The 12,077-nt window shown below is 47.4% G+C and overlaps 1 protein-coding gene across 4 annotated transcripts in view; it reads right to left on the reverse strand.

Annotated features, from left to right (window-relative positions):
• The window catches only part of Hkdc1 (hexokinase domain containing 1), a 40,575-nt gene that overhangs the window by 2,729 nt on the left and 25,769 nt on the right, over positions 1-12,077 (reverse strand). For 2 of the 4 annotated variants that reach the window (NM_145419.1, XM_011243398.3), the window contains 5 exons: positions 9,533-9,628; positions 9,290-9,389; positions 7,822-8,005; positions 5,446-5,601; positions 1-46 (listed from right to left, as the gene is read on the reverse strand). The exon at positions 1-46 is cut by the window's left edge and continues 188 nt beyond it. In NM_145419.1, the coding sequence (NP_663394.1) occupies positions 1-46; positions 5,446-5,601; positions 7,822-8,005; positions 9,290-9,389; positions 9,533-9,628 (582 nt within the window). The other 2 variants (XM_011243397.3, XM_006513473.4) reach the window with 2 other exon arrangements.

Here is a 12,077-nt window from a genome sequence, read left to right on the forward strand (position 1 = left end):
CAGCTGCTGCAGGATCCTCCTGACCTGCAGGAGGGCCAGCCGGTCACTGTGGACAAGCAGGCCAGAATATCAGCAGCTGCTTCTGTCATCCGGACCTGTGTCACGTGATCCAGAGTCTTGTCACCTGGCTCTGCCTTAGCCTAAATTACCATGCCAATGGCTGGGGCTGCAGAATGTCAGAGACATAGGAAAAGTCCCATACTCTAGGAAGTCCTATTGCCTTTAAACAGCAAGATGTAAGAGCAAACTCATTCCTGTCTCATTAGGAGCTAACATTAGGCTCAGCGACCAACATACCAGATGCCCATTTCTCAGGAGTCTAAGGTTCAAGACACAGGGGATATCCTCTTAAAGTCTCACAGCAACTTAGCACTCCTCTGTGGTGTTCTTTCCCCATTCTGGAAGCCAACTTCCTCCTATTTCTATTTCTATCGTTTTGGGTTTTGTTTCTTGCTATGTAGCCTTTGGCTGGCCTGGCCTTCACTCTGCAGATCAGTCTCAGAGTCCTGATAAACTCCCAGCCTCTACTTCCCCAGTGCTGGGATTAAAGGGAGGTGTGTGCTGTCAACCCAGTGGAATATACGCTCTTTGAAGACAATGTTCTCAGCGCAAGCTGTGCAGTGCTGGGGTATTCAATGATCAAGTGACTAAAGTAATAGATGGGGGAGCATGGGGGGTGCTGGGGAGATGGCTCAGAGGTTAGGAGCACTGGCTGCTCTTCCAGAGGTCCTGAGTTCAATTCCCAGAAACCACATGGTGGCTCACAACCATCTATAATGGGATCTGATGCCCTCTTCTGTCTGAAAACACTGGCAGTGCACTCTTACACATAAAATAAAATAAATCTTTAAACAATAACAACAAAGGAATATATGGCACACCATGAGACCTTGAAGGATGGGAACTCTTAGCCCAGGGACACACAAGTGGTCAACACACAGAGAAAATACAGATTGCTGAGTGGTGAGCCCTAGTCGGGACATCTGGATCACATTCCCCCATCCCAGTGTTTAGGTGTCATCTCAGAGGAGGAGGTAGAAGGAACCAGATGCCCATTTCTCAGGAGTCTAAGGTTCAAGAGAAGGATGCTCACAACCATCTGAAATGGGATCCAGTGCCCTCTTCTGGTGTGTCTGAAGACAGACAGCTACAGTGTGCTCATATACATAATAATAAGAAAAAAAAAACAACTAGACACAAAAGGAGAGCTGTACAGATAACTCAGAGCAGCCATGACTGCGTGCATGCGCGACTGGAGAAAGGCTTAGCCCACGACATGGCCAGCAGATGAGGTCACAAGGCTACCTCGGCTGGGGAGCAGTGGGCAATTGGTGGCTGCTGGATAAGGAAGAATCTCTAGCTGCATATGTAGCAGAAGATGGCCTAGTCGGCCATCATTGGGAAGAGAGGCCCCTTGGTCTTGCAAACTTTATATGCCCCAGTACAGGGGAATACCAGGGCCAAGAAGTGGGAGTGGGTGGGGGTATGGGGAACTTTTGGGATAGCATTTGAAATGTAAATCAAGAAAATACCTAATTAAAAAAAAATGGGAGCCAGCCAGGTGATGATGGCCCACACCTTTGATCCCAGCACTTTGGAGGCAGAGGTGGGCAGATCTCTGAGTTTGAGGTCAACCTGGTCTACAGAGTGAGTTCCAGGACAGCCAGGACTACACAGAGAAAAACCCTATCTTGAAAAACAAAAACAAAACCAAAAACAACTAACCAACCAAACAACAACAACAACAAAAGAATGAGAACCTGATAAGACCATGGATGCATACATAGAAATGGCACCTTGGGGACAAGCTGGCTTCATTCAGGTCTAGACCCCAATTAAGTGGCAGTGAGCCAGTGATAAGCAAGGGCATTCTGCACTGAGCTCCAAGCCTCAAGCTAAAGCCTGTGAAGTTGCATGTGTGATGAGCCCTCCAAAGGATGGCAGACAACAGGACTGACTACAGAGCTGCAGCCCTGAAGACGAAGCCATTTTATATCATGGCCACAGAGAAGGTGAACTCACACCCCATCTCCCTTCTCCCCTCCCTCTCTCCAGGATCTTCCTTAAACTCTGAATCTCCTGCCTCAGCTGAGTGCTGAGATCCAGGCAACCACCATATTTGGCTCCTAGAAACAACTTGTTTGGGCTGAGGGAACATAGAACACAGACACAGGCAAGTCAGGCTGACTGAGGGAGAAGCTGTTCTCAGAGGATCCCACTCGTTACACCTGCTCCTTAGCATGCCAGACCACTGGTGACTCCTCCTCCTCCCCCTCTTCCTCCAGCTCCTCCTCCCTTCCTCTTCCTTTTTTAAAGATTTATTATTTTCATTTTATGTGTATGAGTGTTTTGCTTGCACTGTGTGAGTGACTGTCACCAGCAGAGGCCAGAAGAGGGTACCAGATCCCCTGGAATTGGAGTTCCAGGCAGTTGTGAGCAGCCACAAAGATGCTGGGAACCAAACCCAGTTCTGCAAGAGCAGCCACTGCTCTTAACCTCTGAGCCCTGTCTTTCTAGGCCCTGATTTTACAGTGATGCTGCCTTCCATGGCCAGCTCTCCAGACAGCAAGATCCCTACAGGAGCTCCCTTGTGAGCAGTCTGACTTCACTGGTAAAGTGAGCACGCTGGTACATTTGTTTTCTGTTGTTGTTGTTTGTTTAATTGTATTTTTGGGATAAAGTCTTGGTATAAAGCCCTGGCTTGCCTGGCACTCCCTTTGTAGCCCAAAGAAATCCTCCTGATTCTGCCTCCCCAGGGCTTAGATAAGAGGTGTGTACCACCGTACCTGGCTCTGTCCCTCTTCACACCTGTTATTGGCCCCAGACAGGCTTTTTCTCTCAAAACCATCTAATCTGAAAGGCTCGTAAAGTCCATTGATTGAGCACAGGTTGGGAGGAGTCAGCATATCTATATAACTGGTGGCAGCAGAAATACAAAGCACTATTTTGTTTGTTTGTTTGTTTGTTTGTTTGTTTGTTTGAACAGGGTCTCATACAGCCCAGGCTGCCCTAGAACTCATTACATGACCAAAGATGACCTTAAACTGTTCTTTCTTTGCCTCTTGTACAAAGATTACACACATGCACTCTGAGACCTGGCTTATGCTGTGCTGGGGATTTGAACCTTGGGCCTTGTGCATGCCAGGGAAGCAAACCAACAGAGCCACATCTCCAGCCTCAGAAGCCACTCTCCAGAAAGGCAATGCACCCTCAGCGAAGTACTCCATTTGTCAAATGCTCCCAAGTAAATAATTCATAAGATGCAAATAACTGTGTGTAAAAAGAGTAACTATTATGGTGTTTCTCAGAATAACAAAAATTCATAAATTATAACGTTGGCATCGCACACTAAGGGGAAATTTAGTAAATTATAGTATAGTAACAGGGAAGTTTTATGCAGTATTTCAAAATGATTATTTACACTAGCAAGCTAATAAAGGAAACTTTGCTTTCAAGAAATCTTCTAACTAACGCCAGCAACATGAAATTGTCACCATAAGCATCAGTAAGCTGTGACAATATAAAAAAGGGACAGACAGATGAAGAAGATTTGACACTAAATCTGATCGGGGATCCAGGGTAAATGTAAAATTTCCAGATGATCCAAGAGACAAGGGAGAGAACTGAGTGCTGTCCTAAGCGTCCAGGTCAGGAATACAGGAAAGTCAAAGGATGTAGTGTGGTTTCCTCAGCAAAGGTGCAGTTAGGGAGAAAGAGGGAAAGGATGCCCAGAGAGTAAAGTGTACTTTAGACATGCCAATCAAACAGAAGGGCCCTATCTGCCTACTAACACATTTCAAATAACTGCACTGCCGTGTCTGCGTTTTTCTGGCAGTTCAGGAAACAACTCAAAGGTGTTTCTCACATTAGGGGTGACATTAGCTGTTTGGGGTATGATCATGGTAGTTGGTTATGGTTTTTTTTTAAAATATTTTATCTGTGTGTTTATTTTTAAGGTTGATTTATTTTATGTGTATGAGGACACCGTCACTGTCTTCAGACACATCAGAAGAAGGCATCAGATCCCATTACAGATGGTTGTGAGCCACCATGTGGTTGCTGGGATTTGAACTCAGGACCTCTGGAAGAGCAATCAGTGCTCTTAACCACTGAGCCATCTCTCCAGCCCTTGGTTATGATTCTTTTGTTTTTTGTTTTTCGAGACAGGGTTTCTCTGTATAGCCCTGGCTGTCCTGGAACTCACTTTGTAGACCAGGCTGGCCTCGAACTCAGAAATCCGCCTGCCTCTGCTCCCGAGAGTGCTGGGATTAAAGGGGTGCACCACCACGCCCAGCCCTTGGTTATGATTTTTTAAAGAGCTCCTACTTTAGAGCCGCATCTTGACATATTTATAAATGAGCTGACATAAGGTGTGGGCTGCGTTTCAGACTAACCTGGCCAGAGGCGAGGCCGTGAGAGTGTGGGACAAATGCAGTTTGGTGAGGAGCTGATGCTTGTGAGGAGCAGCAATGGGGACACTGGGTCTGTTTCATCGTTGTTCTACTTTAGAAGAGGTTAATATTCTCCATAAAAAATAGTAAAATGAGAAACAGAAGCCAGGCACCGTGCAAACACTAGAACCCCAGCACTTGGGAGGTAGAGGCAGGCCTCAGCTACATTGCAACTTTGAGGTCTCCTGGGCTATATCAGACCATCTAAAACAAACAAACAAACAAACAAACAAACAACCTAGCATTGTGTTGTAAGTGAAAATTTCTATGACTAAACACCAAATCAATACTATGTAAATTACATGCAACATGATGGCATGTATCAAATAAGCTTGCATACACTAAAGAACTCAAGACAAAACTCAAAGTAGCTATATTCGGTAATAGCATATTAGTGATTTCCTTTTCCAGATATTTCTTTGTCGCAGGTACACCATCTTTTCAAAGTAGAGGAGAAATAACTTTTAGCCTAAATGAATTCCTGTGCTATCCTGCTGGAACCTTGGTAGAGAACCCAGTCCTTTCAATTAAGTGACCTGGGGCTAATCTATTCCCAGACAGGATGCTGTCCTCTGGGCTAGAATCAGATGCAGGTGGATGGGCAGTGGAGCAGCCATGAGTGAGTGGCTGGGAGCAAACTCCATGGCTACTGGAGTCTTCCTACCCACTCTCTCTGTTTCTCTCTCCAGGGTTTCACATACTGCTGGATGGCTTCAAACTTGCCATGTAGCCAACACTGATCTTGGTCCTCCTGCCTCCACTTCCTGAGTACTGAGATAACGGGTGTGAACCACCACACATGCTTTATGAAGATGCCGGGGCTCGAACCCAGGGCTTCACACATGCTAGGCGAGCACCCTACCCACTGAGCCACATCCCCAAGTCTTGCTTTTCATTTTTCCAATCTCAAATCTTCCCACCCCTTGTGGGGAAAGACAGCCGTCCCCTTCCCTCGGCATCCCACACAAAGCAGGTGAGTTTGATCATACATCACCTTTCAATCTGGGACAGGAATTTGGTTTCAAAGATGCCCCTGGTCCGGAGTCGCTCTGAAATCTGCCCTCGGAAGAGGAGCCCCTGCCGGGTGAGGTCGATCAGGATCCGCCTCACAATCTCCCCCAGGTACATTCCACTGGTCATTTTCTCGTATCTGTTTGGGGAGAGGTGGATAAGACCAGACGGTGAGGACGCTGGTCTGGGTGTGGAAAGCAAGTCACACGGTCACATGGCACCTGGAATTCATGGTTCACAGTGGCCTCGGAGGCTCTCTCTACAGTTGTCAAAGAAACATAACACAGAGAACAGGGTGAAGTGAAAGAGGTAGACCTCAGAGCCATGTGGGAGCCAAGCCCAGCTTCCCACATCCTGTCATGGCATGCACCTCTACTGTAAGGTTTACCTGTAAACTGAGAGCAAAGCAGCATTCTAAGGGCCGCAGGAGGCAGGGTTAGCCTCTGCCAGCCAGGAATGAACATTGCCAAAGAGGGAGAGGGACCATCAATAACCATCGGGTCCTTGTCCAAGCCTCTGCCTAGACAATGTTCTCAGCGAAACGTATCCTTGAGCCTGATCTTAGCACATTTCTGAGGTGCTCAGCCTCTACTTGCTTGTTTGCCATCGTGATAAATCTCAGCTTCCCCTCGGTTTATATATTATAAACCCAAGCTTAACTGGGACGCATCTCACCAGATCTAAAACACTCTCTGGCCATTTGCAGAACACTGTCCTAACCCTGTCCCAAGGGAAGGGCCCAGTCTTACTCCTGGGGGCCTCATACACTAGCTTCACCTCAGTCTAGCCCTCTCTTCCAGTGAGCATCAGAATGCAGGTGGAAATCTACCATAAGGTGTCTAGAAGCCGTTCATTATTTTCTGTCTTTTCAGTAGTTAGTAATTGCAGTGTACCTTACAAAGGCTTGTGGCCCATGATAAGATGTGATACCATGTCAAGGTCAGCCTTCCCATCCATCCTAGGGACCCCTTTCCCACCCCTTAGGATACACTGACTTTAAAAGGCCAAGGACCTTGACCTCTAAATGGGACCTCATAAAGCCCACCTTATGGACCCACACCCCTGCTCTGTGGTACCCGGGCACTCTGCAAGCAGACATTCTGACAGCTTCTGGTTGGCTTCCAGAGCCCACAAGCCTTCAAAGTACCTTATGGTAATTAGAAAAGGGACCCTTTCCTCTCCTGTCAGAAACATAAAGATGGCCTTCTTTTATTCCCTGTTCTGGCATCTGGTTCAGTGATATAAGCATAGCGAAAGCTGCCAGGTTGATGCCACAGAACAGACCTGCTCCCTGGGTTTGGCAAAATGGCTTCTGCCAGGGCACGGTGTTGTACACTGTGTATTCAGATGCTGTTTGCTGTGCCCAGAGATCTGGTAGCAGTCCTGATATTGGCCTGTTATGTGGAGCATTTCCTGTCTCAATGATGTGTAAAAATTCTTCTTTTCCATCACCTCTGATTGGTTAATAAAGAGCTTATTCAGTCTATAGCTGGGCAGGAAGACACAGAGCGGGACTTCTGACCCCAGTCTGGAGGTTCCAAGCAAAAAGAGAAGAGAGAAGGAGAGAGAAGAAAGAGAACGGGAAGATTTCCCATGAGGTCTTTTTTCTTTAATCTTTTTTTTTTTTTTTTTTTTTTTTGGTTTTTCGAGACAGGGTTTCTCTGTATAGCCCTGACTGTCCTGGAACTCACTGTGTAGACCAGGCTGGCCTCGAACTCAGAAATCCACCTGCCTCTGCCTCCCGAGTGCTGGGATCAATGGCGTGCTTTAATCTTTTTTTTTAAGATTTATTTATTTATTATATATAAGTACACTGTAGCTGTCTTCAGACACACCAGACGAGGGCGTCAGATCCCATTACAGATGGTTGTGAGCCACCACGTGGTTGCTGGGATTTGAACTCGGGACCTTCAGAAGAGCAGTCGGTGCTCTTAACAGCTGAGCCATCTCTCCAGCCCTCCCATGAGGTCTCGATAAGAGAGTGACCATGAGGAGGAAGAGGTGAAGGAGATGGACCAGGAGATCATCACGTGAGTCTCCATGAAGACACACATGGGACAGAGCGAGCCAGGGACGGCTCAGAGTAAAGGACCTCGAGGCTGGGAAGTGAGCAGCCAATGAGGTTAGAATAGATGAGCATCTGCCTAGCATGCAGCTTATTAATAAATTCATTAGGTCTGGGCCTCCGTGCCTTTTATTTGGGAGCCAAAGGGGGATAGAGCAGGCATAGAGATGCCCGGTCGTTACTTGGAAGGAAAGGGGTTGAAGAAAAGCCCACAGGATCACACGACAGCCCCCCACCCCCAGAATCACATTTACATGCTCTCTTCACACACGACACACCACAAGGCCTTCTCACCTCTGCTTGCCGGCGTTCAGGGAGCCCTCATCCACCTCCTTGTCATACTGGGTGCGGATGTCATCGATGCAGCCATTGTCACCAAACCCGCCCCACTCCGTGTTGACGCACATCCGGCCTTCGTCCCCATCCACCAGCTCGATGTTCCTCATTTCCTCCATGTAGCACACGTTGCTTCCTGTCCCTGCAAGGAATCATGAGGGGCCTTCAGTCCTCAAAGATGACACTAGGTCTAAGACAGGCTGATGAATGCCATAAGTAAGTTGGCGTCTGAGGTCCGAGACACAGCTAGATGGGATTCCAGCTTTCTATTCAGCTGGCCGGTCTTGAACAAGTGCCCTATGGAGTTGTTAAAAAGAAAAAAATAAGGTGATATTTGTGTATTCTCTCTAGCTGTCAAGTAGCCAATGAATGATTCTTGCCATCGTCAGCAGCAGCATATCTATCATCATCATCATCGTCATATTCCCTATCACCCCATCTAACCCATCATCAGTGTCATCACTGCCATCACTATAAGCAGCAGCAGCTCCATCCTTCCTATTATCATCATCCCCAGCGTCAGCATCCCAGCATCAGCATCTTCCACAGCAGTAGCATCAGCATCCTCATTACCATTATCATCATGTCCCTCTTGCCTATCATCATCATTACCGCACAGCCCTGAGCTCAGTGCAAAAGGGTGGACTCCTTTAGTCAGTGGGGCTTCCTCTTCTCTGAGGGATCCCAGAGTCCACACACACTACCTGAGGAATGTCACTTCGTCCTGTACCTGAGACCCCGGGATGCCTCCCAGTGCTAAGGAGGCATCTCAGTACCTCAGCCTCCAGCCAATGACCTTTGTCCACCCTGGAGATTCTCACCTCGTTCCCCAAAACTATATAACCCTTGGCTCACCCCAGATAAAGTGTATGCACACATGCTGCTTCTTCAAATATCATCTGAGAGAGTTGATTAATTGAACATATGTGACACTGAGATCTCCAGAGGAGACCTCTTCCCTCCCCAGCATTCCCTGCCAGACCCAGGTCCTGCTGACCCACACATTTCAGACTTGGCTTCATCCTTTCCCACCTGGTATGTACTGGAACCCAGACACAGCAAGGGTAAGATGGGGACCTCAGAACTTGGCTCTGCTCCATCCTTCCCTGTTCGGTGTGTGGATACCACAAGGGAAGAAGCAGAAAACCAGAACCACAGCACACATCTGTGGAAATGTCCAAAACATGAAGGGAAAAAAATGAAGAAAAGAAAAACTCCTTTGTGCATCTTCCCCTTCCTCAATGAAAAGAAGGACCTTGGCTCACAGCCTTAGTGAGACAGAGCTGAGAATGAGCCGACTTGGGTCCCCAGACTGAATCACACCCTGGCAACAGAGCAGGGACTCCAAGAGAGTCCGAGGGGACCGGGCCACTGTCTTGGGCACCATGCCGGGCCACTGTCTGGGACACCGTGCCTGACCACGTACCTGCAATCAAGCCAATCTCACACCTGGGATCTTCATAGCCACAGGTCATCATGGTCCCCACTGTGTCGTTCACGATTGCAACAATGTCCAGGTCAAACTCCTGCAAAGGAAGCAGAGTGTACGAGGGGCACCTGGGCCCAAGGCAGACAGAACAAGGCCCAAGTCCCACGGCCTGGGTATATGCATCATGGCAGGGCAGGGGAAGAGGGCAGGCCCAATGTAAGCCTCCCCACCATAGCCTACGTTTCTCCTCTTGATGGCTTCTCTGAGCATGTCCACCACGTCCTCCCCTTCACAGTCGGTGGCCTTGAAGCCTTTGGTCCACCCTACTAGAGTCCCCTGAAACAAAGGAGGGGAACACTTCACTTGGGCAGCCGTTCTCCGAATGACAGAGCACCTCAGATCCCATAGGCACTGAGTCTGGTCACTGGTAGACCGTGTATGTTCTTGGCCTGCTTTTGCCTTCATCATCCCAGCATGGTTCCTGCCAGATGGGCTCTCCACAGCTCTGCGCGGTCTTCAGGACTCTGGTGTGTTCCTGTTGCTGCTACACAGAATCAAAGTCTGGGGTCAGAGCATCCCACTGCTAAAGTAGCCCATGATGGATGGAGGTGCTCTCAAGAGGTTGAATTAAAAATGTCAGACTCAACACCGTTACACAGTAGAACGACCTATTCCCTGCCCTCAGCAGTATTGAGAAGACATATTGTCTTATCCATCATCATCAATACTATTACAAACCAGGACCATCACACTGTCAAGAAACATGGAGCATTGGAAAACTGTTCGCCACACATTTTTAAATGAAAGCCATTAATACACAGGTAAAGAAGAAACCCACTTTTTTTTTTTTTTTGGTTTTTTTGGTTTTTCAAGACAGGGTTTCTCTGTATAGCCTTGGACATCCTGAAACTCACTCTATAGACCAGCCTGGCCTCAAACTCAGAGATATTCACCTGCCTCTGCCTCCCAAACACTGGGATTAAAGGTGTGCACCACCACCATCCAGTGCAAGTCCACTTGTTTTTACAATGACATAGGTAAGGGGCTAGAGAGATGGCTCAGCAAGTAAGAGCACTGATTCTTTTTCCAGAGGTCCTGAGTTCAGTTCCCAGCACCCACATGGTGGCTCACAACCATCTGTAACAGTGTGTTCTTATAAATAAAATAAATAATTTTTTAAAAAATGGCACGCCTTTAATCCCAGCACTTGGGAGGCAGAGGCAGGCAGATTTCTGAGTTCGAGGCCAGCCTGGTCTACAAAGTGAGTTCCAGGTCAGCCTGGGCTATACAGAGGGATGACTGACTGACTGGCTACCTTTGGATCCAAGGCTACGAGTGCATTTTCATTTTTCCAAACTTTCTAAAATCAATACACTTAACGTTCATGGCAGTATCTTAACGTTTAGGAGCTATTAGCCTGGTCATGGGTTGATTCTAGCCAGTGCTCCAGCTTAGAAAGCTGGGAGTGGGAGCAACTGACAAAGTTAGGATGCAGGGCCAGGAAGGATGCCCACAGAACCTTTGGCTAGACGCTGTCTCACCTGAGGCTCTCAGCCACCAGACCTACACACACATACACACATGTCTGTCTAGGGTTTCTCTATGTAGTCCTGGCTGTCCTGGAACTCTCCATGTAGACCAGGCTATCTTCAAACTCATTCAAACTCAGAGATCCTCCTGCCTCCACCTCCAGAGAGATAAAGGCATGTCCACCATCACTAGGCTTAGTCTGTTTCTTCTTAATGGCAGCAATAGTGTGAGTGCATTAGTTTAAAAAATAAAAACAAAGAAACAAACTAAAATGTTACTGATAAAAATAGAACCCCCTGAGGTTCCCTGTCCCCTGAAAAATAACGGCTACCATGAGTCCAAGGAGAATCCCTCTAAACCCTTTTTTCTGCCTGCTTGTACTTTGAAATAAACACATTTATATTTCGTGTAAATTACCACCATTTGTTTTCCTTGTTAAGTGGTACACTGTGGAGAGCCGCCTAGATCGGTAATGTGGATCCGCTATCTCCTGTCACTGAGCAAAAGAGTCATGTATAATTGTGCAGAAATTTGGAAACCCACAAACACACCTACAAAGTAAACAGGTATTCTACCCTCATTTTATGAAGAAGTATTTATTTTTTTAAGTCTGTGTGAGTGTGCGTTTATGTGCACCACGTGTGTGTTGTGCATCAATTTCACAACAGGGTGTCACATGCCCTGAGACTGGAATTCCAGATGACCATGAGCCACCATGCTGTGAACGGAACCTGAGTCCTTTGCAAGAACAGTAAACTTCGGACTCAACTTGACAGCTCCTAGATTCATTTGTAAAAAATAAGAAAACAAAACCACAGAGAGGTTAAAGAATGCACCCAGGGTCACACAGCCAATAAATGAGAACACGCCTGACAATTCACACCAGGGTCTGTGGTTGTTGCTAGGTTTTTTTTTCCCCAACCTGAAGCAAAGCTCATGAAAAGCACAAAGCAGTGTCTGGCACAGAAGTAGCACCGTGGATGCTGTGGGTGTATCTAGCCTCCTCCTCCTCTTCTTCCCCCTTGTCTTCCTCCTCCTCATCATCACTGGTGAAGGGCAGGGTATCATGTAACCCAGGCTGGCGCTGAACTCCCTACACCAGGACAGCTTGAGAAACACATTTCTTAGTTACATGGGTGAGCTTTTATCTATCAAAAACCCTACAACTTTGACATCTCCCTGATCACATGTGCTGTTCGGAGGACATAAAAATATTGCCCAGTTCTAATTAGCCTTTGCTGACCACTTCCTTCTC

Source organism: Mus musculus, chromosome 10 (assembly GCF_000001635.26).
Source record: "Mus musculus strain C57BL/6J chromosome 10, GRCm38.p6 C57BL/6J".
In the NCBI taxonomy this organism is placed as follows: Eukaryota; Metazoa; Chordata; class Mammalia; order Rodentia; family Muridae; genus Mus; species Mus musculus.